The sequence below is a fragment of the Haliaeetus albicilla genome, chromosome 2, assembly GCF_947461875.1.
Source record: "Haliaeetus albicilla chromosome 2, bHalAlb1.1, whole genome shotgun sequence".
NCBI classification, from domain to species: domain Eukaryota; kingdom Metazoa; phylum Chordata; class Aves; order Accipitriformes; family Accipitridae; genus Haliaeetus; species Haliaeetus albicilla.
This window is the reverse complement of record NC_091484.1, coordinates 73,770,875-73,798,766: the sequence shown is the minus strand read 5'-3', so window position 1 is coordinate 73,798,766 and position 27,892 is coordinate 73,770,875. Positions and strand designations below refer to the sequence as shown.

At 41.5% G+C, this 27,892-nt stretch overlaps 1 protein-coding gene across 3 annotated transcripts in view; it reads right to left on the bottom strand.

Annotated features, from left to right (window-relative positions):
* Window positions 1-7,142: 7,142 nt before the first annotated feature.
* Window positions 7,143-27,892, bottom strand: part of XYLB (xylulokinase) — an 85,446-nt gene continuing 64,696 nt past the window's right edge. For 2 of the 3 annotated variants that reach the window (XM_069778245.1, XM_069778246.1), the window contains exons 16-19: window positions 22,154-22,212; window positions 18,202-18,289; window positions 15,278-15,372; window positions 7,143-7,428 (exon numbers count right to left, since the gene is read on the bottom strand). In XM_069778245.1, the coding sequence (XP_069634346.1) occupies window positions 7,345-7,428; window positions 15,278-15,372; window positions 18,202-18,289; window positions 22,154-22,212 (326 nt within the window). In that variant the 3' untranslated portion in view covers window positions 7,143-7,344. The remainder of the gene's footprint in view (window positions 7,429-15,277; window positions 15,373-18,201; window positions 18,290-22,153; window positions 22,213-27,892) is intronic. The other variant, XM_069778249.1, reaches the window with a different exon arrangement.

The window sequence follows — 27,892 nt, the reverse complement described above, 5'->3', positions numbered from 1 at the left end:
ATGGCCAGGTCATACTCCCAGTTTCCAGTCATCAACTAAAAAAAACTAGTACGTTGAAATCTTTCACCTACTTTACCCCTGCTGAAGGTTGAGCTCCCAGTTCGATACAGGTCCAAGAGGCACCACAACTCAGCGCCCAAAGACAGCCTCTCATGTTCAACTAAAAGCAATGGGTGCGAAGCAGCCAGCTTTTTGGACAACAGCCTCAGGACGACAGCACCATCATGGGGAGCAGGGAGCTCTGGGTGCTACCTCTGCCTGGTGGGTTTGACCCCAGGTCCCAGTTTGCAGGCCAGCGTTGGTAGGCTGAAGGAAGCTCAGGGAGGGAGCCGCTTCCCTGTCTCCCATGATCCTGGGCTGCTGTAGGTGAGAAAAGCAAGATGCATCAGGCCAGAAGAAAGGGAGCCTGACTGAGTACCTGGGTCCCCTCACCAAGCAATTCCTGAGTCCAGATGCATTCTCCCTCCCCCTCTAAACACATGATTCTCACTCATCTGAGAAAGTTAATTTACTTCAGAGAATCAGGGTATAAATTACAAAATGCAGAATTTGATACAAATTACCTGTCCAGTCTCACCTCAGTGATTTCTCACCTGGACAATCTGGTTGAACATCAGCAACCCTTACCCCAAAATACTCATGCTATGGACAATCTAACATTGCCTGTCCAGTGACTCTGAGGTTCAGCAGCGTTTCTGGGCCAAGAGAGAAGGCAAAGAGTTTCTTGACATTCTGGCCTTCACAGGAAGCACTTGCCCCATGGTGGCTCATCTCTTTTGCTGTGGAAGCCCATGAACGATGAGGGCTGACTATCAACAGGCAGGGGCAGTTTTTAGCAACACTTGTTTAACCGGTCCATTTATAAAGCATGCCAAAACCACACACAACACAGATCAAAATGAAAAATCTGTATTCACTGGGCAAACAGCAAAATTAGTCTATGCTGAAAGGCTTCTGGGAGAGTCTGCCGTGCTGCAAACATGGTGAGATGGAATAAAATGAAAAATAATAGCCATATCTTCTGAGCCAAGAATCACTCTGAGGGAAAAAAAAAAAGCTTTCACAGCAAGGGAGGTCTTGAAATGCAGCTTATTTGCTTATTCATTCAGTTGAACTGTCTGACTAAATCACATATTGGATTAGCTGCATTCAACATCTTCTCTTCCCTCTGCTTGAGTAGGCGTTTCTTCTAAGGGACAGCAATGGCAGGGACCAGAATAATTAGGCTGAGAAATGGAAATTGGGAGAACATATTGTCACCTTTCAACAACATCTTTCTTGATCAAAAGGGTATTTCTGCTATATGCAACTGTCCTCAAGTAGGGCAGGAATCTAGCAAAGATACGATACCAGGAGTGGCAGGGGAATGTCCCATCCTAACCTAACAAGCTATGGCAGCAGTGTGAAGAGATGCTCTCAGGAGGCACAAGCTGTTATATCAAAGTTGTGCGAGACTCCTTTGCTTATTACTTGTTTTCTGCAACATGTTTTATTTTAAGATAAAAGTCCTCAGCTATGCAGCAGCTCCATTTCTGCTCTGTTTCCCTGTCTAAGTCCTTCTGTTATACAGCATGGCTTAGACTATTTTTTAAGGAGAAGCCCATCTTCCAATACACCAGTATTTATCAGATCTGGAACAGAGCTGAGGTTTCAGGAGGGTAGTGCATACTTGTCAGTCAGAGAGTAAATATTGTCTCCGAACAGCAAGTTGAACAGACCTTTGTTTTCCTGTGCAATGCTTGTCTAAGTCTTAAGGGAGCTGTCTTTCACTGAACCGGGGTACTGAGCTTGCAGGCATAACACAAATGCCTGAAAGAGTCCAGCTTGAAGGGATAAACACAAGCAAGGGCATGCAACAAAAGGACAAAAAGCAAGAATGTAAGTAACAAAGCTCCTGACCTATGTCTGCTGGATTATCTCCATGCAGGTGTATGGAGACGACTGTCTGGAGAGAGCTGGGGAGGTCAATCTCATGGATTTGACAGTAAAAACAGACCAGTCCTGGAACAAGAAAGCTTTCTAGTTTTACAGTGGTAACTGGGGACAAATCTTGTTCTCCAAAGTTGAGACCAGCTTTGAATCACGTCTTCAGGAGTTCGGGCACAAGAAAAATTGGCTTTTTCTGTCCTCTTCTCCACACTGCTGCTTTTCTACTCAGCAGGGAGAAATGGCTGACTCAAGAGACAAATCACCTGATCTGCTGTAGACGTCTGCCATAAGATAAGATGAACAACAGCCAGAAACTCCTCTCCCTTGTGGTCCTCTCCTTTGATTATAAAAGGAGCCCGTATGATAGCAGACACAGGTATCTACACTGGTCATATGAATCCTACACCTGAGTGACCAAAGACTTCTGTTTGGCTGATGAGATGCTAAAAGAGAAATGACAACTGGATGGATGCATTACAGAGTACTAAGGCACAATATACTAAATAAAAGCAGAGCTAATCACAGCATCTTAACAAAGAACATATCACAAATACCTGTCATCTGAAGATTTGAGAGCAAGAAATGTTGTATGCAATTAATAATATCCCCAGTCGTTCTAATGGGCAGGCTGACGCATCAATGGATGAGGCAACTTAGTGAAAGACTGAAATCAGAGATCGTAGCAGTATCCATAAGCAGTGACAGCTGCTCCTTCACCCTCACCCCTCAGGGTATGCGCTTCAAGAACACTGAACGAATGAGTTCCCACAATGGTCGAGACTTTCTCAGAAGTCTGGGATCACCACAGAAGCATCATTCTGTTTATCAAAGCCAACTTTAAAAAGCAACAGAGGAGCAGAAGAACAAGTAAAGTAAAATGACTCTTGGGGCTGGATTTCAGCAGGAGACAAGTTCATTCAGGGAAGTGTCAAGTAAAAGAAGTTCTTAGCATCCTGCAGAAGTGGAAACAGCTAACAAGGCAAACCATGTACAAGAAAAGGTTGTATCTGCTGCAGGAGAAGAAAAAGGGATTCTAGGGGAAAAATTAATCTAAATTTCTTACATTCTGGTAATGTAATCTTTGATGACTGAAAGCTAAACCACTTGAACTGGTTATCCAAAGAGGCTTGACCTAGGCTATAATCAAAGCACAAAAGGTGAGCAGGGGGCTGTAACTACTCTGAATATCTCACTCAAAGGTGTCCTACTCACACCTCAGATACACGCTCAGAAAAAAGTGGGTTACCAAAAAAATTCATCGCTAGTTCTTTTGCCTGGCACATCACATTGTAATTTTGACCTGCACAAAACGAGCGTGAAGTAATCCTTTGGTACAGATATGATTTTGTACCAATTTGCACAAGAGTGAAACACTACTAAAATTTCAAGCCACATGGAAACAGGACTACAGTCACCTTCAGCGAAGCTTCTTAAGGAAATGCCCCTCACAGCATAGTGGTCCCCTGGTAGCTGAGTGACTGTCCACCCACCTGCTTATCATCCTTACCCCTATGTTTGCCAATTTCAACCCAATTTAACATGAGGGTTGAGATCTCGCCAAAATCAAAATCCGAGAGGTTAGATGAAAAATCAGCAGCTGAGAGAGAAATAAAACTCAAATTAGCAACTTTCTGCTAGGGAAGGGGTTATGATTTGGCCCCGTATTCATGACAAGCACCAACAGCAGACAGTTTAATTCTCTAAAATGTTACTCTTTCCTTCCCTCAGCCCCTAACCTGTACACAGTAGTCTGGGGACCAAGGTAATAGAAATAAAAATAAAACAAATGATTTGTTGAATGTTCTGATTTGGCTTTTTGTAGCTTTAGATACACATCCTTCACTGCGCTGCTCTGTGATCTGTGGTGGTAGCTGCAACTCCAAAGGAAAAGAAAGCTGAAAAACAAAAAGGTCCCACTGGGATCGCACACAGCGGTATTCAGCTCAATTACTTATTAAAGGACCGGCAGAGCACAGACTTTTTTCAGTACATTACTTATTCAATCAGTGCTCCAGCTCTCTCAGACTGATCCCTTAAGAAAAAGCAAACATCTTTCCCTGTTTGTTTCCAGCTGCATCACAAAAGACTTTAAAGACTTCAGGCTGCAAAGAAAACTGTTTGTCTTTGGGTCATGGAACACGAAGAGCTTGTGGGTGAATCCAGTGCAGCTCTGATTGACTGGTGAGGGCACAGGGCCATCAAGCTAAGGAAGCTGCTTGGATTTTTCCATGTAACTCCATGACCCACCTCCAATCTAGAGCAGCTTTGCTTGTGTGGGGCAGCAGCTGCAGGTTGGGCAGCGATGAACAACCTCCTTTCGGCAATCAAGGGTGGAGGGTGTTTCCAGGAGATGAGATCAATTTTCCAGCAGATTAGTCTAGACTGGAAATAGCTCAGCAGGTCTTCAAACACAGAAGCTAACCTTTTGTCTAGACGAGATGGGGATGCCATGTTGCTCACCTTGAAGAACGGTAAGGTCACTTACAGGGGAGGGAGGGAGGGAATCAACCACCATCAAATAAGTTGAGGTAGAAGACATTGGCTTGCCTTTAGGTTTCTGTTAGTTAAGATGTTAATTAAGTCAGTAACCTCTCTACTCCAGACAACCAGAATAACATACGGTAGACAAGGTGGCAAAAACCCACATGCTTTTGGAAACGAAAGGGCGCCAGATCCTTCCACCACTGGGGTCTTTTTTAAAGGGATGCACATGCGAGAGCAAGAAGCCTGTGGTTCCTTGGCAGGCTAATGTGCATTCCTGGAAAGACAAAGAGTGGTGGAAGTCTTACAGCAGCATTTCTTCAAAGGACCTTTCAAGGGGGAGATTTATTGAGTCTTATTCTATCTGACACTAGTCAGTGAACATGTGCAACTTTGGTGAGCTGGAAAAAAAAAGAGCTTGTCTATAAATTCTTACACTCCAGACACCATTCCTCAGAGGCCAGCCCTAATAAACCCATCACCACAGCAATACTATAATTCAGTGGTGCTCAACTCCTGGCCCTTCAGAGCCTTGCATCTGAGTCTTTTCTCAGGGACTCCTGCAGCAAGCACACAGTGCATCAGCTACCCTGAGAAACAGTGTTTTAATGCTAACAGGGGACATACCAGAGAGCCCCAACCCAGCCCAACAGAGAAGGAAATGTTTCCTTCTCCCTATCCAGAGAAGAGCTCAGGCCCAGAAAGTAGTTAAACCATCCAGATGGTATCCTACTAGCAGCACATAATCCTTTGTTAGGAGCCAATATATTATCTAAAAATGTTCTAACATGTGCTATGAGCTGGGAAACATAAGCTTTAACCTTCTTCAGCTGAGTAAGAAATTGACCCCGAGTCTCCCATTTCACAGGTAAATAAAGCCACAAAACTACAAGAGACATCAGTCTTCTCGCTCCGATAAGCCAAATGAGCTACTCAAGAAATTGTCACCAAAACTGCACAAAGCTAAAACACCTCTCTGAACCCCTTCCCTGTGTGGTTAATCTTGTTGTCAAACCAGTAACCAGGCAGAACTAAAGGCTAATGATGATGGTAATGCTGCTTAAACTAGTAGGCATTGTTTAACTTGCATTAATGAATCCTTCTGTACCTCTCTACAGCCTTGCTCAATGACAAAGCAACTGCTGACGGTGGAGGCCTGTGAGAAGTATTATACGTTTTAGCACTGTACCTTGGGACCCAGAATAATAAGCACATAAAAGAGATAGATGTGTATTTGTAATGCCACCTTTTAAAGCAATTGCTTAAAAGAAGCCTGCTTTAGAAACTCGGAAATGTAATTCTTGACCTTCCTGAGTAATCATGCTAATATCAAGAGAAGTTATAATTATTCAGTTGTGAACAAAAAAAGGCACTGTTCATACTCACAAATGAAGCACTTAAATATAAAAGGGAAAGCAAAGGAGGAACATGCCCATTCCCCTGCCACTCTGGAGGGGAATCATGGCAATGGGTTCCCACCCTCACCCCAGAGATGCTGCAGGGACAGGGAGAGTGCTCCTATGCCACTGTAACGTGAAGAATACGAATTTGAGTCACCCAGCTCCAGCAGGGACATAATCCAGCTCTCACTCAATAAAGAGATCCTCTACTCCCTACAATTCCCTGGCTTATTCCCTAGGCACATTACAACTTCTACAAGAAGGGAAGAAAGGCTTCAGTTGCTTTCATGAAACAAGTCTGCTTTATTCCCAGAAGAAATTCTATCCTATGGGAAAGATACCTGCACTGCAGAATGGTGCAGTAAAGCGCTCCCACTTGCACCGGGTGATTTCGGATGTTCAATCAAATTCTGCCACTTCCACACATCTCTGCAGAAAGATCTCCTAGCTTGTATTTTCTCTTAAGATTTTCTCAGCTAGAGGTTACTTAATCTGGACTAAAACATTTGAAGTGAAAGAGTAGCAACAGAACAAGACAGTCACCAGTCCTGCTCGAGATCCCCCAGAAAGAAATGGGATATCAGTGGTAGGAAAACAACAGTGACCTTCATGCCCTGTTGGGAGCAGAGCCGTACTTCTGCAGTCGCACTCAGCATGACACAAAGAATTTCATAGCCATGATGGCTGAAGGAGGAAAGGGAAACAGAATAACCCCAAACCGGTGTGCAGATGAAGTGACTGCTTTTTGAAACAGAAAGGAAAAGTGTAAAACTTCCCATATTTGTTCCCTTATTTTCATTTTTACAAAACTGATGTCAAGTAAAACATTGTGCAATGGTGTCTGTATCACATAAGGCCTCTGTGCTTTCCACAATTTATAAAATCCAACCATATCATGTTTTATCACACAACAGACTTTCCATAGTGTCATGTAACAAGAATTCCCCTTCTTGGAGGATCCCAGGGAGTCTTTAAAGACTTTAATCAGCCTTCACACCACAAATCTCCACATATTAAAGAAAGATGGGATTAAGTCAGCGTGCTTATGCTTTCTGTTGGGTTTCATGTAGGCAAAGATATAAACATCGACAAGTTACAGATATACAGAAAGATAAGTCTCAAAAGATTTAAGCAGGAGAAGTTGTGGAATTAAGTTACTGTGCTAGATAGGTATGCAGAGGCCAGCATGCTAAACACATGGAATCAAAGCTGATAGAGATGGGTACAGCGATTCATATGTACAAGGGACTTGACTTTGTCATCCAGCTATTCCAGAACAGCAAGCACAATCTGAAAAGTACCTAAGAAAAATTGAAGGCACAAACACACAGAGCAATATGATGCTTTTTTAATCAGGTTTTCAATCACAGTGTAATTTTTTCCACCAACACGCTCAAACACAGACATTTAAAAATTATTTGTCTACAAAGAGGAACAAAATGATTTAAACAACTCCAGTAAATTCTGAGCAAATCTTTTCTGATCTTCTCCTTGGGAGTCCACTCTTCAGCCGACTTATAAATTTTGTTTGCTTCTATTTCGCAAGACAAGAAGAGGTTGGGTTGTAGATAACCTTCTGTTCAAGCGCAGCATATCTTTTCAGAAGTGGACGATAGAGCTAAAAAGGAAAAAGAAATAAGTATGTCTAGGTTGAAAAATTAGATTTTTATACACACTGCAGTTACAAAACATCTTCAGACCTGATAAATGCAGCATCTTCATAAGTACCTGAAGGTTTGGGGGGTTTTTTTGCCAATTTGCTCAAGAAAATGCTGCAGAGCCTTTCTTCTTCAAATGTTGCAGTCCTTTTTACCGTTTCCTTTACAGCTTAATTTTATGACATGAACAGGTTGTTCTTATTGTGGCTGTGTTCTTGCTATAAGCAGAAGTCATCGCTTCCAGAGGAAGCAGCTCGGCTAAAGTCACCTCTCCCAGCCTGACATGCCCCCTCGGTAATAGCTGTCCTAATCACCCAGGCAGAACTCCTGTCCTTGCCTCCCTCCGCTACCTCAGGATGGATCACTGCCTCTGTCCCCTCCTCCTCTGCCTTGCTAATAAGCACACCGCCACCCTCTAGCACAGTCAAACACCACCATCAGAAAGGTCCTTCTTGGCCAATATGCTGACCAGGGCCTTCTAAAATACACTTTACACTCCCTCTCCCACCCCTCTCATATCCCTGTATGTATTTGAGCAGCTTCTCTCCTTCACATCTTTCACAGCCACGACTTTTCCCATCTACAGTCTGCTCCATGACCAGGTTTCTCACTCCTTGAGCCCAGGCTTTTTGTATTTCCCTAGCTAGAATTCTCCAGGAATTCTGAGATCCAGAATTGTTACAACTGTAAAAAGAAGAATCAAGACTCAAATGTATTCAAAACCCCAGATTTAAACACACCCTATGCTTTTGGGTATGGGCAAGATCCATGCTGGGATTTGCTTCATTCATTACCTTTTTTTTTTTTCCCTTTGCTTCAAATTCATCACAGGACATATCGGAGAAGATGAGCTGCCTGTATGTGACCAGGTTACATAGCAGAAACCCTGAATAGAGCCTAGCCCTACTGCTGGCTCCAACCCAAAACTGTACTTCATCTAGATCTGGGAGATACACCTTCTTCCTTATCTCCTCTTTCTGGTTTTAACTGTCCAACTAATAAAATCAGTAGTTTGACAAGCCATACCAGGACAGCTTCACTCATTTGCTGGCTCAAGCACAAAGAAGGGACTGCCAAGAGCCAGTGTGGGGTCTGGTATAGGCTCGAGCAGTCCTTAAGAGGATGCCATAAGGTCATATCCCTGCTGCAATGAATCCTACGGGCCGCCAGTCTAGTCTACAAGCCCTCTGCACTGATGTTATTCATAATCAGGGCAGTCTCGCTCCTGGCTCCAGGTTCAGAGAGGTTACAGAGTCATAATGAATCATACCCAGCAAACTGAATTACTGCTCTCATCAATAAGTGAGATCCAGCATTTAAATGCATTTTATCCTTTTCCAGGTAAGATCCACAGCCAACAACTGTATATATATATGCATGAAAAATTCAGGACGAAAATGCTTTAAGTGTAAACTATGAGGCCATAGGAAGAGACAGGGTTGTTTGTGCACAGTTTTATGTACAGCTGTGCAGTAGCCTTGGTGTCCATAACAGTCACACTTTCTCAGACAAAAGAAAAAAAAAATCACATAGTTTTCTCATCTAGGAAATAAAGAATTGGTGTCTTTTGGTTTTGTTTCAACTGATGGCAAAATATCCGGTTTCTGTGTTTCCCTCTTCCTGAATGATAGTTTCAGCCTGACCAGTGAAACCTGGATTTATCTCTTCATTCCCACTCCCACCTTCCACGATGGCAGGTGAGAGTGACGCAATGGACAAATTTTGTAGAAGGAGCCTGTTTTGATCAACCCCTCCCTTTTACCAACCAGATTTTACAGAAGTTAAAGTACATTTCTACAACAGATTAAGTATATGAAGGGGAATAAGAGAAGGAGCATCTGCAGCAGATGGAAAGAGACACTGTTCGCTAGCCAAGGCATCATCAGGACAGTTTTAAACCCATCTCACAGTGACTGAGGCTTACAGTGTCTTTCACTGATTAAAACAGAGAAACCTACTCACTCCTACCTCTTGCAACAGACTTCTTCAGTGACCCCAGGCAAGTCATTCAACATGTATGTACCCCAACCCCTCTTCTCCACAGGACAGCAATACTCGGATCCATGGAGATTTATGCAGATTTATGGGGTTAGAAAATAAAATGTACCACTATTATGAAATGCCACATGACTCAGCATGGTATTTTTAACTAACTACATCAGGGCCTTGGGGGCTCAGTGAGGTACATACACATATTCTTTTCATTTTCCCAAAGAATATTATTGCTCCCATTTCTGCTAAATATGCACATCAGAGTAAACAAAATATTGAGCAGGCAACTATGGCTATACTGGGAGTATCAGTATGTCAAATAAAAACAGCTCCTTTATTCACTGAAGCATCTATAATCAAGCCTCGCTATTTCTTACTTTGCTATTCTGTAAATTCGATAAACCCTAAGTGCTCCTCAGCAAAGGTTCAGCACAACAGCACTGCATTGGTAAGTGAGCTCAGGCACTGAGCAAGCAGGCTCCATATTCCTTACCCAGCAGTATTTTTACAAAATACACAACAGTGCATTTACTAGAAGGCTGGGAAGTATTATTGTTAATACATCACTCTAAATTAAAATGTGTCAAAATAAATGAATAACCGCATTTACTGATATAGTTTCTTTTCCTGTTTATTGGCGTTAAGCACTTAGCTTGCTAATTGAGAAAATTCAGGCATTTTCAATAAGCTTCTCAGCCATTAGTGTAAATGAATGTTGCATTATGGACCATCTGAAAAAAATGCAAACAAAAAATTAAGAATATTCCTTGTACTCTATTCCGGTTCATTTGGGATAATAAGCAGCACAGTTCAGAGGGTGAAGGCAAAGCCTTAAATTCCTCTTCCTCAGGGAATTTGGCTGTAATACCACCAGTTCATCATGGCTGATAAGCGCAGCAGTACTACAAACTTTTCATAAACGGTATTTTACATGCCAGCTTGACACCAGCTGAAGTTTGGGGCCAAAGCAGCGCAGCTCCCATGAAGTACAGAGAAGAAAAGCCAAACTGCACCGACCGAGACCATGGCCTGAGCACGCACACAGTTGTGTCTGTGAAAGATGCTTCTCCACGTCTGCTGCGACTGAACTGCCTCCGCAGAACCTCAGGCAACTCCTCCTAAGCGATTCCAGGAGCCTTTTTCCTGAGGCAATTATATAGATTTATTTTTATAATTGAGGTCCAAAGGGAATAAAGAACTCTCAATGATGCATAAAAACTCAAGAACATAAATTCCCTCTCTGTCATAGCCTCAAACCTAATATATCAAACCATGATATTTAACAAAAGTAATTACATGTATCACAACATGAACCTTATTATTGTCCATAATTTAATTGTCCTTGCTATATTATGGCCTTTTCTCCTGCTTATCTCTATAGCCTACTCCACAACATCAGCAGTACTCTGACGGCTTCATTTACAAACCCTAAACTTCTCTCCTGGGACAATTTGGCCATACTCTGACAGTCCCACAAATAACTAAGAAAATGCTAATGATAAATATTGCATTATAACAGAGAATAACTTAACTTGCCATCCCTGAAAAATGCATTCAAATAAATGTTACCTTGCTCTCTAGTCCAAATCAAATATGTCATTCTCATACTGTATCTCACCATAGTACCAAGTCAACAGGGCTTTTAGCGTTTGCATTGTCCCTGCTGCCCCCTAAAAGCAAAACCAGCTACAAATTATTACTACAAGTGACAATCCACGTGGATCCTTCTATCTCCTGCAATGCTATGTTAGCCAGTGATTGGAGCAATTCACAATTTACCAATTACAAAGATGATGCTGCTGATGATCTAATTTTCATTTACCCGAGTACATTTAATCTACCCTGAATAGGTTAAAATTAATCAGTCTCTCACAAACACTTGCTACTTTTGATAGGTTCTTTTTTTTTTTTAAACCAAACTCAAATTATTCAAAGAGATTTGCTTAAGAAATCAAGAGTTACAGATGTTTTATTTTTAATTCGTAGCAGTTGTTCGCCTTTCTTAGCACAAAAAGAATACTCATAAAGTAGAAAGAATATGACAGCGTCCTGAAATACTCTGAAGACTCCTCTAAGGAAGCACACCTCAAACAGTTACTTTATTTACTTCAGATATTCATTCTGCAAGCTTATCTTAATCAGTTTAATAGGTTAAAAAAAATTATTGGCTACACAAATCACCTTAATCAAACTCCCATCAATACCTATTATATTTTTGTGGTTGTATTATTATTACCTACTTTGCACTAAATTACCAACCTAAACCAATTCTAGAAAACAACCTCCCCCTTTCAAAATCTAACTCAAGAAAAATATCATTATTTTAAATCAATAAATAGGTCATTATAAACTTCCTTGGTAATAGGGTCACTTCTATAAATCCACCTACTTACAAGGCAATTCACTAAAGTCAAGAAAACCTGTTAGGTCTACATTTTCCCTTCTTGAATTTTTGCAGGATTAATACATCTCAGTAGAGTCAATAATGCAATCAAAAATTACACATCCAGAGGTAGTGAACTGCACTACGCCTCCTCACTACAAAACCCTACAGGACAACATATAAATCTGACACTACGTCATAGGCATACAGCTTGTATAAACACAAGTGATCAACTCCAGATAATCATGTTCTCTCTCATGCTTTTTTGCTTAATTAACCAACTAGCCAGCCATCTGTGTTTTAATAGATTACTAAAATAGATCTGAATTCTGATGCTGGAATAATAGATTCTTTCTGTTAACATATATTTATTGCTCTAGAATCTCCTGGTTATTTCTGTCATGCATAGTGGTTCTGATTAATCTTTCTCTTCGGGGAGGGAGAGGAGGCTCCGAAGAGGTGAGATGACTCTTTAATTTTTGCTATTCTGAAAACAGGAAGAAGGATTCATCAGGTTAACCCACAGGTGACTGACTTCAGCTAGCCTGGTTGAGTAAGTGACCAAAGACTATCACCACAGTGGTTACCACCAGAATACTTTATGACCCGTTTGGTGTCGTGTTTGGGTATCGACAGAATTAGAAACAAGCTCAAGTGAGCCCCCACACCCTACAAATATACTGTGAAATCAGGTTCAACTCAGAGACTTAAGGTCATAGCCACAGAGAGGGATTTATCCTCTTTGAAATGGTCTCTTCAAGGCAGGACGGTCTGCTACAGGATAAAGGCACATTTTTGCCAGACAAGTTGGAACTTACGGGACTTCAGTTTCCACTAACTACCAACTCATCACCCATCATAAGGTCTGTGTTCCCCTTTTTGTGACTTTATTCTATCTTACCTGCCTATCGGTTTAACTGAACCAGAAGAGCTGTTTCATGTGCCCTGCCCTTCCTTTTTGAGATCACATTCATTACCACAAACAATCCCTCAGCAATCAAAGAAACACTTTTTGCATTTTTGGTTCCTGGAAATCCCTACTGCGTGCATAAGCTTTGGCAATGAAGAGGAAGCTACATCAAACTGTCGCGCTTGACCTCTGTCAATAGGAGGTTTTCCTCTCTCCAATGATCTAACACATGTTGTCTCTGACCTACACCAGGAAGAAAGGATGAAACCAGAGCAGATTGCTGTGTTATGACCTGTTTTTTCTCCACCCTGCCAAGATTTAGCTGTAGCCGTCCAAAAAATGTAGGTAAGTGGTCCTGGGAATTTCACATTGGTTAGCCAGACTCTTTCAGAAGAGCTCCTCAGTAAGACAGAACTTAACCTCAGGATGACTTTGAAGTTTATAAAAAGAACTGTCATTTAAGTGAAAGGCTCTAACCTCAACAGAATGAAATTGGATGGACAGGGAGATGCAGCTCTGTAAAAAACAGAATCAAACTGACTCATCACATTATGAATTTTTACTGCACTGTTCATGCTAACACGCTGTATTACTGACAGGCCTTCTGGCTTTCTGCGGTTTCACAGCCATGAAACTAGCCAGGGAATCCACCATCAACTGCAAAATTATAAGACAGGAAGAAAAAAAAATGGTGTGGAATATGTGATTGCAAGAAGCTGCTTTTAATGGAATGAAGCTGGCAAGCTAAGCTAAAGTGCAGGAACAGTTATTCCTTCACATGCTGTTTGGCCACTGCCTTCTCTATCATTCACTCCTATCTACTGGGGCAATAATTCACTGCTGTACATCATTTAAAACCAATAAAAAGATGTGCTATGAGAGCCAGGTCTAACCAAGTGGAAAAGGAGAAGAAAAGTATCGAGAGGGAGATAATTAACTCTTTTAGCTTCCAGGCCATTTTATGCAGACAGTAAAATAGAAAGAGGTAAATGAATTCCCCACCGATCTTTCCAGTTAGGTTAGCTTGGCCCCTGCAGGGGTACAAGGTGCTTGCTGCTCTTGCAAGGCCCCCGTGAGTGACAGCTGTATCCCCTGCCCTTGAGTGTTCTAGCTGAAGCAGCACCAGGGGGTCAAAAGCAGGTCTCTGAGCACGCTGCACCTCCACGCAAGCCAGCCTGGCAGCTTTTCAGCAGACAGCATTTTGGGGGGGAGCAGGGCAGCAACGTGAGGCTGAATCAGACACCGGGGATCTGCTCCTGAAGCGTATTCCCTGCAGAAGGCTTCGGCTGCAACACAGATGACACAGGCCATTGCTGTTAATTATTTTATCTTTTAAAATGAGGGGGGAAGGTTGAGTAAATGAGATCGGATCAATCAAGTTTAAATTATTCAATGTCTTAATATTTCTGAAGGGGACTTCTGTTCGATTACTGAGCTCCTCCATCTCAGTTAATAATTAAATAATACGCTGGCAGGCACAATGCAGCATGATCATTTCTATTATTACTCATGATGATATCTAGTGCTCCACTACACACGTAGCTGGGAGTTAGTAGTTTTGGCAGATCATTAATTTCCCGGTTTAAATAAAAGCTTTAAAACCTTGTTGCCTGTAGTTAGGGCACATCCAAATCTCATAAATGGAGAGTGTAAGGCTGCGTTGATGTAAAAGTAGCTTCTGCACAGCTGAAGACAGAGTTAGCTTCACCTTTGCTTATTTAAACTTGTGTTCTCTAGGAATCTTGCCATATTGTATTGCTTGTTTATTACTAGACATTATATTTCAAAAGCTGTTGTAAAGTAAGGCCTTTGGCACCTGATAGGAAGAGGTGCAGGGCTGCACTGGATGGCCTAAGACAACAATTCCTTCCTTGGTTTTACAGGGGCTGGAACAACATAGTTAGCAACAACGACCATTTCTTTTGCTTTATCTGTGCAGCCCCATAAAGCACAAGCTTCGCCTTCAGATGCGTTGAATTTCCCAGGATGGGCATGGTACCGAGGACCTGTGCCTACTGAATCCTCTCAGCTGGCACGCTTTCCAGCTAGGAGCTACAAGTGAAGATACACGATTGCTGACCACTGTTTAAGCTCAGACAGGAAGGATTTGGGGGGATGTTTTCCAAGAGGCCAGAAAGCACCATCACCACGCCTTTTCCCATGCTGCTTGCTGCAAACAAGTCAAGACCTTTTTGTCAATATTATCAGTTGCAACCTGACTGACCTGTATCCAAATTCAACCTATTTTATAACTTTTTCTGTCCCTTAAGGAACAGATTTTGCTCTCTGATCACATCCAGTTAGGAAAAATCCCTCTCGCAGTCCTGGATGGAGAGACCAGATTATTGCATCATTACAACACTAAAGATCTCCCCAAATCACATCTATCTTTACAACAAGGAGTAAGAATTGTGTAAGCAAATGTTTCTTAGATTCATCTATTTTACTAGAAAAATTAGTAAACCACTACATTTGGAAGTAGACAGGAAATGAAAAGAAAAATGGTATTCCCAAGCTTGCTCACCTCCTCAGCCCCAGTGGTTGGTGTAACAGCCAATCTAGGCTCCGGTGCTAATTTTACAACATCAGCCAAGGACACATTCATCTCGGCTACAAGCCCTGCAATGAGAATCACAATTCTGATCAATGCAAAAAGCACAATGAGGGATGTGCCTTGACTCCCTAGCAAATTAATACATTATATTGATCTTCCCTGGTCAGGTCAGCATTCAGGATTGAAGGATAAATGGCAGAAGATCTTACATTCCTACGCGCTAGCCTGGGAAGTGGGGACTCTGTGATTGAGGTTTTGCCAATCACTCGATTCATACCCTGGAGAATAGGTGAGCAGCAGAAATGCTACTCAACGATATCAATAATTATTTATGGTTACAACAATACAGTAAACAGCAGTGAAAATATGTGGAAGCAAGGGATTCAAGGACAAAATGTGACTAAGCAAAAAAAGGAAGAGAAGTGAAAACACTGTCAAGAAAATATGCTACAAATTATTAAATATATTTATATATAAGGAACCAGAATAACAGGGGAGTTCTGCTACTACACCATTTTGCTTTGCAAGTGAATCGCAGCATTTCAGGAGCTCTTTGTACACCTGCTAAGAATCCCAGGCTAACTGTAGAAAACTGTACTTGCAGACGTAATATTGTACTTTGTAGTATTATTAAGGAGCCCTTGCCATCAATATTTCACTTATATTAGCAAGTCTTCACTTTTACTCAATTCCTTGGCCTGGCCAAGAGTAAGTCAGCTGAAAGCATCAATCAAAAATGCCGTTCAGAAACACACACAGCAAGGCCCTGGGGCTTGGCTGGCAGAGTACCTGAGCTAAGGAGTCCCTCCATCAGCACGGCATCTGAAATCTTCACTCAAACGCTCTGTCAACCAAGCCTCAAGATTTCATATGCCAAACTGGCAGAGGGAATACACATCTTCCATACATACAAAATATCTGCACAAACTTTAATGACGGCTCCACATTTCACATGCATTCACAGACAAGGAATTTGCCTGCAGCATTAGGTGCTGGGAAGCTTCTGCCAGCTTCTGAAGCAGTAGGCAAAGTTTGAGTACAGAGAAAAACAGTTTGGAAACTTGGCCCCCAAGGTGGAAAAAGCCACCCATTGTGGCTTCAAACATACTGATAATCTAACAGTACTGTTTCCACTGTCCTGCAAAAGCGTACTTTGCCTAACAGAACCCTTGTGTCTTTTCTGGAAATAAAGAGGAAAGCACGCTGTGTGCATTAAACACATCGACTCGAGTTTTGGCTGTACAGTTTTCTGTGCTGTTTTCAAATGCAGGAGAGCATGTAGTCTTCAGATGCTATAATGTGACAGCAGAATTGGCTTCTAAAATTAAAACGTGGCTGATTTCTTCTGATGGCTGATGTTATCTTTTCCATGCTTGCTGCAGTCCCATGATCTTACATCAACTTGTACAGAAGCTATGCATGTCTTAAGGTCCAAATCCTAAAGCTTCTAATCAGAAACACTGAGGCTAACAAAAGTTGGCCTAAATAAGGACTTCAGAATTTGATACACATTCCTTGATTTGTAAGATATTAGAAACTGTTGTAAAATACGTGAATAAAATTTCCTGCCTGGGATTCAACTCTTAAATGGCTGATGACCCACTCTAGTGGTTTAACCCCAGCCAGCAACTAAGCACCACGCAGCCGCTCACTCACTTCTCCCCTCCACCCCAGTGGGATGGGGAGAACTGAAAAGATATAAAACTCATGGGTTGAGATAAGAACAGTTCAATAATTAATAATAATAATAATATAAAAAGATAACAAAAAGAGAGTGAAATATAACCCAAGAAAGACAAGTGATGCACAATGCAATTGCTCACTACCCACTGACCGATGCTCAGCCAGTCCCCAGGCAGCAATCCACCCCTCCTGGCCAACCCCCCCAGTTTATATACTGGACATGACGTCACATGGTATGGAATACCCCTTTGGCCAGTTTGGGTCAGCTGCCCTGGCTGTGTCCCCTCCCAACTTCTTGTGCCCCTCCAGCCTTCTTGCTGGCTGGGCATGAGAAGCTGAAAAATCCTTGACATATTATAAACACCAATTAGCAACAACTGAAAACATCATTGTGTTAGCAACATTATTCTCATACTAAATCTAAAACACAACATTATACCAGCTACTAGAAAGAAAATTAACTCTATCCCAGCCAAACCCAGGACAACCATCCTTAACATACACCTGCATGCATTAATAGATATAAGTTAATTAACACTTTAAATCTGGGACTTGACTGTTGGATTACAGTGAGTGATGTAGTACAACAAGCAAAATGACTGGTCAACCTAAGAGCATCCCAAGATTTATGCTTTTACAGAGAAAGTGCATACTCGAGCATGGAGCCCAGAACACCTTGCATAGCCTTCATCCAGACATTTAAAAGCTAGAAGATACATACAGCTTTAATAACATTTACTTAGCCAACAGTATTACTGGTCCAGTTGTCCCTGCTCTCTCTGATCTTCTTTGCTAGGATTGGTCTTTTGTTTGGTTTGACCATTTCAGCAATCCAGTTTACAGCCTGGTCCACAAACCGAGGCAGCAAGCTATACCAGCACCTTCAGTTGGCTGTATTCTTTCAAGAGCAGCACATGGAGGTAGCAACTCAACACATTAAGGTCCTAGACCTTCCCCTGACAGTATCAACAGTTTCCAGGCCCCATCTCTTGGTTGAGAAGAAGCCACCAGACTTAAATTATAATGTAAATGTTATTCCTGGGCCTGATGCAAGCGTACTAAGAGCAAAAAAGTCTCTTTGACCTGAGTGACCTTCCAGTCAGATCCACACAGCTTTATTTTCCCCTCATTTTCAGTAATGTTAATTCCAAGTATTAACCAACTGAAATTAAATGCCCAGACCACTCAGAAGTATCTCCTTACAGTCTTACCGTGAATTGCTCTGTAAGCACTTCCTAAACAAGCAGAGTTGGCGGTATCGATAGTGTACACTGGTGCGTTGAACACATCAGACAGGACCTGAGGAGTATCAAAGCATCGGTTACGCATGTCCATGAAAGACAAGTGATAAGCAATCCCCTACCACTGCTTAGGAAAACAAATAGCTGCCATACAGCCCAGCCAAGCATTTGGGTACCCACGGAAAGAAGCACTGCAGGCAACAATGAGTTCTGAACTTGGCACACCACAGGGTATTGGTAAATGTGAGCTAGAGATGTAACTGCAGCCAGGAAACAAAGTGCCATTTCCCCTCAGATCTCTTTACTACAAGTTCAGAGGAGTCTGGGTTCAAGCATTGTCTCCCTCATAAGCCTACACGATCAGCCCATGCCAAAGGCTTACACCAGGGCAAGGAGATCTGCTCAGGAACCCACAACTGGTGCCTGTTTTCTTCCATCGTGTTTATGGCTGAGCCAAGTGGGAAGGAAGGAGAAAGAAACCAGTCATGGCTCTTTAGTTCTCAACTTTGATAAAATAAAAGCTCTGGCAGTATGAAGGCCTGCTAAGCCTGTCTTCTTCACCTCCACCATTCCCATCCTATTAGGGCTACCAGGAAGAATGACAGAGGAGCTGGTTACACAGTCTCTACATTTACCAGGAATTTTCCTGTATTCAGGGGATCCTTAGCTATCAAGATACACCAAGACACCTCGCAACTTGGCTTGAGCAATACACCGAAAATTTTACAGGCAAAGAATTTGTTATGGTATCCAACAGTTATTAAAGTTATTTGACCACACATCACTCCACACTGAAATCGACACCAGGCATCTCACATTCACTGAGCTCACATGCTCTTCCCCACAGCCTAGGTTTAAGAAAACAGATACAGAAGGGGAAAAACGAAGACACGTTTGGATAGGCACACAGGAGGTTCAATAACTCTTTTCCAAAAACATTGTCAACAAACCCTTTCCATTTTGGTTTCCATCACCTCTAGAATTGCAGGTGCCCCTCAGGCTGAGCAACACAAGAAGCAAGCAACAACTCAGATTTAACTTGTGCTGCTTTTATTGCTTTTGCCAAAGGGAACAGTGTATCACCCGATTTACATCCATACAATTGAGTCTAAAATAAGGCCAGAGTGTCCAGGAATCCAAATCATTTGGACTAGTGATCTGCAACCCCAATCCAGTAATTTATAGCCCTACTGATGATGGGCCCCAGGGCTTCATAAAAGATGACTAAGCAATTCAATCCATATATGCTATAGAAAAAAATAGTATGACATTTCTAAAGGATTTTGCCTCTTTCTCCGAAAGTTTGTGGGGAATCTGCAAATCAAAACCTTTGAAAATCACCAGTTTTTGTAATTTTAAACAAAAGCGCCTGGTTGCTAACTAGAATCCAATGAAAGCCTGAGGTTATACACTTAAAACACACTCTTCTGGTAAGATTGCCAAGTCAGTATTGCCTAACTTCGCTTGCAAGCAAGCACTGAGCAATACACGAGCTTCAATGCTAGAGGACAAATGGAAAATTAATCATAGTATCTATTAAAAAGCCCTCTGGAAATGATAAGGTCACAGAGTGTTGGTTCCACTGCCCATCCTGCCAGCCAATAATACCATATTGTTTCAGCACATTCCCCATCTGCTTCTTCATCTCATCTGTAATAGGTATTTCTTGTCTTAAGCTTGAATTGTACATTCCTTGGGACAACAGAGGTCTTTTTTTTTTTTTTTTCATCTCTGCAGAGCCTTATATAATGCAGCTCTACTTTATACTGAATGCTAGTAAGTGCTGTAATACTACAAATAATAACTACCTTTTGTGCCACATGATTATAAAATTAAAATTATTCAAAGTTCATATATTTAGTAAGTCATTCGAAACTGTGGTCTCGCTCATGAATAATTTTAAAAGAAACTGTTACAGGTTTTACTGTTAAAAATATTTCACTGCGTTTCATGCGGTCATTAATCAAGCACCACGTATGTTATAAAAAGCTTCCCAGAACCGTGGAGAAAGCTGCCCTACTATATTTTTTTAACAGATTTTCCTAAGTTGCCTCCTTTGCAGTGTAAAATATAGGAGTTACTGAATGTTGATTAATTAAATGATAGTCTTTTGTAGCCCTAGAACAAATTATCCAAAATTGACCATGATAAGGGTGGAAGCTGTTATTCTTCATGGAACTGATATGGTTTCTGAGGTTTTGATTAAATTAAAAAGGAGGATCCAATTAACCAGCAATTGAATTAAGTAGATGACACTGTATTGATCATATTATTTTAAGACACTTCTAACGAGTTTTAAAAGCAGCTGTGTTGTTATACATGAAGAGCAAGCACCACAGCCACCACTCTCCCATCCCCACAATTTTTCAGCCATGTATGTTGCAGAATTACATAAGAACATTCAGTTCTCTGCCTTCATTCCACAGCAAGGAAATCCTCCGGGCACCTCAATTGGAAATACAGCTTTAAAAACAAACTCATTTATTAATCCAATCTCTTTCCTGACATATTCTTAGTAGAATTACTCCAGTAAGGACCAATGTTTTAAGCAATTAAGCCATCAGTTAATTTTCCAATGTCAAGTTCCTAAGCAAAATAACCAAAGCATATGAAGAGAAGTGACATCTACAGGCAAAACATGCCAAATTTGTTGTGTCCCAATCAGCTGTACAACCAATGGTTATACAAATGTGTATTTTAGATGCCTTAGGAGACAGAGCTTTTTGCTCTTTGCTCTTCAACCTCCATTTATTCCAGCTCACGTTTTGCAGAGCAGACAAGCTTCCTTTCATGATTGCAATTGTCAAAGAGTATGGTGCGTAGTTGAGGCTGGCCTCTAAACTCTCTCTAGCTGATGGAGAGGGATTGGCATCTCCAGAAAAGAATTCACCCTGCGTGACTAACTTCAGTGCCAGGACTTAGCCCAAGATTAAGACAGGTGCCTTTTGGTGTAAATGTCTACCTCCAGGCTCGGTGTCGGAGCCTCTAGTCAAAGGGGAGCTTGTCAAGACAGTCAGTGGAGTACAGAAAGCTCTGGCTAACCCGTAGGGAAACATCCACGTTTGATAAGTTAAAACACCATCCGGTTTCCTTTGCATTGTAACTGACTGGATCTCCCCTGACTATTACAGGATTGACAGATCGTACACAGACATCACATCGCAGATGACTGGATTCGGGCAAGATGAATCCCAATCCAGATGTCTAGTTCTGTGCTAGCAAAAGCCAGGTGAGAGGCCTCTCGCCGTTTGTGAGCAAGGCTTTGCCAAATCTCAATGGGCAGAAACAGAGAGCACACAGTACTCTCTTCTCCAGAAGACGGATGAAGGATCTTAACCAGGCTGGATGCGCAGCAACAGCAGCAGAAGAGGAAGGTGGGAAGAGGGAGGACGGACTATACAGAAGCATAGCCTCCCCCCAGTATATGACACAATATATAATAAGAAACAGATACTCAGAACAACAAAGGTAGGGTTTGGGGGTTTGTATGGGGGTTTTTGTTTGTTTGCGGTGGGGGTTTTTTGAGTGTTCAGCACCAGCGTAATCCCCCTCCAGTTTAAATCCATGGTCCAACTTTGATCTGAATGACAAGAACTACAAAAATCTCAGGTATTGTATCAAGTCTCTTCTTGATTTCTTTGCTGATTGATTTGATGTAAGTGATGAGACCTCAAAATCACCAGTCTTCAGATACACATTCATAAAACTAGTCAAGTGTAAAAAAACCCTTTAAAGTTCAATACAAAATTAGCATTGAGCTGTTTCCACACTAAACCTGAAGAAAAGCCCCAAAGACCTGCAGCAGATTCACAATCCCATATCCACACCTTCCTGTGCAGCTGCAGTGATTTTGATTCAGCAAATCAAAATAAAAATGAAGATGTAAGCAAGTTCAGTTCAAAGGATTTAATTTTCTACTTACCTGTAAGATCTTTTTATTGTGGGATGCGCCACCAGTAGCCAAAATCCTTGTTCTGGGCACTGCAATGCAATACAACATATAGATCAGACTGAAAGTGCATATTGTGAAGATTTGCACTACTGAACCAAGCAATGAGAACAAGGAGGTGGGAGTCAGATGATCTGGGCTCTCTCTCTGTACCTCTAATTTCCCTTCTGTAAAAAAGGAGATAAGACTAATTACCCACCTTTCCAAGGCACATTAGAACACTTTCTTAGAAAAGGCAACATAAATATTGCAGATCTATTATTATTATAGTGCTATCAAAGTCAGGGAGATTTGCAAAAGGGATATACAATAAGAAAGACAGAGTGTTGTTATACTACAGCTCTGGTTTGAGGTCAGATTGGTTTGGCTCATAGCTGTATATATACAAACTGACAGATAACCTTTAAAATCAGCAGGGTTTTTCCAAACTTATCTCCTCATGATGTTCACAGAGTTTACTAAAACCTGGGCAATCCCTATATGCTTGAATGACAAGGAAGTGTGTCAAAAGGTAATTAGAGATGGTCTAAGTCACTTTAATAAAATAAAAAAAAATCCGAATCTTCATCAAATGCAAATCCACAGCTTTAAAATAAGTGTTAAAATAATTATCCTGCATTCTTTAGTCCTTAAAGAAACCCACCCTTCCTTCTCACATTCCTGGATGTCTGTCCTGTGCCTCACCATTTATTTGTGTGCATGCTCCTCTGGAGCATGGCATGCAACAAGCCATACCTCTATCCATAACCACAATTCAGCAAGGCATTATGAACATGAGTAGTCCAAATGATCTCACTGAAATTCTTCAAAGGCTTAAAACAAAATAAATGCATAAATACTTTGATATCATATATTTTAAAAATCTAAACACTTACTTACTCTGATTTATGACAATAATAAGTGATACCATCATGTATTCCCTCCCAAGAGGCGAATTCTTCTGTGGTTATTGTTTTGTTATCTTAACCTCCTTTTATTAATAAAAGCTAAAGATAATTTATTTCTCACAAGGCAAAGTCGGCCAACTTATACTGACGCCCCAAATAACTTACTGTCATTTATCCTTTCAAGTACCTTAATGACAAAAGCCCCGAAGACAGAATTAGAAATAAAGAGAAGATACAGCTCACCACGCCATTTCTAGACCCACAGCTAGATGCTCAGGTGGAGTCTAAGACCCAGACAAAGCACTGCATGGGGGACCCTATTTTACTGATAAATTTAATTTTATTTTCCTCTTTGGAGGATATTCAGTGATGCACAAATTGGGTTTTAAAAGCCATTAGGATCTCTGTCAATGTCAGTAAACAAATAAAACAAACAGCAGAGTGATTCCTCAGGGAAAACAAGTTTCAATTATACCAACACAGAGTGACAGATCCCTGCCAAGATTATCACAACAACATAATAGCACAGAAACCAGTGAAAAATAACTAGTAAGCCTCTGTTCCTAGAAACCAAACTGAACTCCAAATGATTTGCCTAGTAGTCACAATTCTGTCTTGCTAAACTTTGTTGCAAATATAAATTCTTGCAGAACCACCATATCCAACATGAAAACGCCACATTTCAGAGACAGCCAGCAAGACAGAATGAGGAACAAACATGTCTGTATACTTCACAGCAGCTAAAACCAAAGAATAAGGCATGCTTGCTCCCCACTGCCTCTGAAAAGGGGCTTAATAAACTGCTAGGCTATCACCATCGGCAAAGAACAGTGGACAATATAAAAGCGGTAAAGCCAAACAGCAACCACCCCTGCGAAAACCACAAACATATCTTAGCTCAACTGCTTCTTGCTCTTCCATCTCATGGAGCTCTGTCTTAGGGCTTCTGCTCCACAACTTTTCAAATGCTTCGGAGCTCTGTCAGTGTATATTGCTGTCTGCTTTCACTAGCACAGTAACTGATAGGTCAGGCAGGGCTGATTTGTGCCTTCTCGCTGACTCCAGTTCCCCTCTAACAGATAACATGTTTGCATTAGGAATCGAGGGCTGGACAGAAGACTTACTCCTTGCTAGGTCAGAAGATTCACGTTTTGGCGACGTTATCAATTTATGCCATAACTGTTAGTCACGATACTTCTATATAAATAAGTTACCATAAGAAAAGTAGGGGTGAATTTACAGTGCATTAGCTATTCGATACACACCACTCATGAGTACGCATTTACCCTACTAGGAGTTAGATAACTACCAAGAGGGCAAACAGACCTCAAGTCTAGAAGTGTTTAGCACCCTGATTATTTGCACACCCATCTTAATCCAGACTAATTCTTTCATAGCAAAATACTAAGAATTATTTCGGTATATAGCTAACCTACCTGATAAAAGAAACTAACTTAATTTACACTGTGAAGTTTCTTATGTCGGTTGGACATCTCAAGTTCTAAATTGGATCAGCTCGTGAGTACGAACACACACAGATACACAGTAAAAAAAACCCAAACCCTATGCTGAAGCTACATCAAGGGCAAAACCATTCATTCTCTTCCACTTCAAATGGTGTGCTGGTTTTGGCTGGGATAGAGTTAATTATCTTCATAGTACCTGGTATGGGGCTATGTTTTGGACTCATGCTGGAAACAGCATTTATAATTCACGGATGTTTTTGTTATTGCTGAGCAGCGCTTACACAGAGTCAAGGGCTTTTCTGCTTCTCCCCCCACCCCACCACTGAGCAGGCTGGGGGGGCACAAGGAGTTGGAGGGGACACAGCCGGGACAGCTGACCCCAACTGACCCAAGGGATATCCCAGACCATAGGACGTCATGCTCAGCAGATAAAGCTGGGGGAAGAAGAAGGAAGGGGGGGACGTTCGGAGCGATGGCGTTTGTCTTCCCAAGTCCCCGTCAGGCGTGCTGGAGCCCTGCTGTCCTGGAGATGGCTGAACACCTGCCTGCCCATGGGAAGTGGGGAATGAATTCCTTGTTTTGCTTTGCTTGCGTGCACAGCTTTTGCTTTACCTATTAAACTGTCTTTATCTCAACCCATGAGTTTTCTCACTTTTACCCTTCCAATCCTCTCCCCCATCCCACGGGGGGAGTGAGCGAGCGGCCGCGTGGGGCTGAGTTGCCGTCTGGGGTTAAACCACGACAGATGGCTCGCTTCACCAAAACATATCCCAGTAGGTAACAGCCTAGTGAACTCTAGCCATCGCTGTCTGACAACAGAATCTGGTCCGCTGTACTGGTGCAACTGGTCTCTCCAGACCACGTGGAAGAGTGATCTTAGGTGAACCCACTGCGCTGCGTTTCCAGACGCAGGTCTGCGTAAGGCCAGAGCAGAGACGACAGCTTCCCTGGTTGAGTTTCAGCCACTTCTTAAAGATGAGGAGTAGGTCCCAAAAGAACTTACTTGAATTTGCTGAATTTTAGATTTACCTCTTATTTCAGTCTCTCTCCAGAGAGTGAGGAAAATGCATTGATCACTGATTTCAGGGATTGTCTTTTTAACGCCAATATTGTGTGCTTTACTGAACGGTGGACATTTGCTCTGAGATGTGTAATTGGATACATCTTATAAATAAATAAAGCAAGCCCATCATTTATGTATACAGGGGCATTAACAAAGACATCATTCATCCATCACTAGCAGTGTTCTCAGCCAGCTGTGTTTGAATCTGTCAGGAGCTACCATCTATCCCCTAAGGCAGTGCACAGAAAGAACTTAAATACAGTGTTACTAAAAAAAAAAAAAAAAAAAACCCAAAACACCCACCCTAGCAAACATAATTCATTAATTCAATTCTTTGACATTTGAGAGAAATCAGATTTAAACATCTTTTAATTAAAAGCTCCCTGCATAGTACCTAACCAACCAGTTTATTTCCTTCCTATTTAAAAACTAATGATTTTTCAGAGCGCCAATACAGAATTTTAACCTTATCTAGAAAACGTTTGCAGCTGCATATGGCATGGTGTCATCCTGCAACATGCACACCTTCTACAGATCTATTATCTGCTGTGGAACGTGGCAACTGATCTAACAAAACTCAGTTAAAACAATAATTACCACTGGACAGCTGGAGGGGAAAACCCAAGTAAAGAAGTTCACTTATGTGGGAAGACTGAGCATAAGGCACTTTCCCACACAAGGCTGAGAAGTCAGCCCACTCTATGTATCTTACTACTCATACAACAACCTCCATTCTGCCTTTCACAGACATCCAGCAAGAACTGAGTGATGTCAAAGTTCATCTCCTGGCTCTTGGGTTTCAGCCAAAATATTGCTTTCATTGAAAGGCACATAGGGGGGAAAAAAAAAAAAATCTGTCACTGAGAAGAGAGAGAAATTGCTGTTAGTTGTGTTCAGCCATTGTCAGTGGTCCCAAAAAGAATGAAGTCCTGCATCACTGTATATTTACAAACAGAACTGATGCCTTCCCAGAAAAGCAAGCAATTTAAGCAGATTAAGACAAAAAGTGGAGAGAAAAACAAAGATTTTAGAAAGTGCAAACTCAAAGAGCATTGCCCACGTGGATTCAGCAAGTGACACAGTGGAACCAGTAACACATGGCGAGTCTCTCCTGAGCAGCCTGACATCCCCTCTAATGGTCTTGGCACATAACCGCGGCTATTAAGAAAAATAATCACATAAGCAAACTCACATCAATCAGAGGGTTAGTGCTGATAATTAGCACCAAAAGTTTGCTGCCACATCATTTGTGCAAGGAGACTGGAGGTAGAAATTCAGCCTCCTGTTCCACCAGGAGCGGGGTCAGATCAGACTGCTAACGGGTCCGGACGCTGAAATCAATGCGATGACTCCTGACCTCGGGGCTTTTGGATCTGGTTATATTTCAACTGGACGGTAACAATGTGCCTATGTCAGTCCAGAATTTTGCTGGCTCATGTGCCGCAAAGTCCAAAAGCAGAATTTGACCTTCCATTTTGAGGCTGACAACTCTTTAATTTTCCCATCTAAATTTCCAGTGGTGCACACAGCCCCGGTTTGTACCCCAAACTCCAGGCACTCGCTGACTTTCAAAACTCCTAAAAGACATTTCCAAGGCTTCACCCAAACAACTTCATAACATCTTTCTCATCACATCTGAATCCATAAATAAAACAGAACAATAGAACATGCATTCAAAAAGCAGCTGATTATGCACATGAACCCACGCCAGCTATAAGCATGATTGCGAATAACTACAATTTACAATTTGCAAGCAACAAGAAAAGTATCAGCCCCTCCTGTATTTCTCTGATTAACTCCAAACACTATAATTTTTTAAAAAAGTATTTTCTAGCTTTTAATTGAAGAAAAACAAAATTAAAATATATGATTATTTTGTCCCATTTATAAAACAAATGTTCCAAAATCATCCTCCTTGCATATTAACTCTTCCAAAAATCATGCTAATCTTTCTTACTCATATAAAGACTGTGAAATTAAACTCCCACTATGGTAAAAGGTTTCTCTTGTCTATATCCTTTAAAATATGAAAATGTACAAGGTACTGAGCGCCCTTTATGTGCCTGTGAGCTCTAGGACTGGGTCCAAAGGCACTTACTTCTCTACCTCATTGTGCTGCATCACTTCTGACATCTGCAAGTATTTCATAGGAGAGAGAAAAAGACTGCCACAAACGAGCCTTCAGCATATTAAACAGTATCCACCTGATTGAGGAAAAAGTAATGTAAACTGGAACACACTCTTTTTTTCCTTTTCCTTTTTTTTTTTTTAATTTAGACCAATACAACTGCCCAAG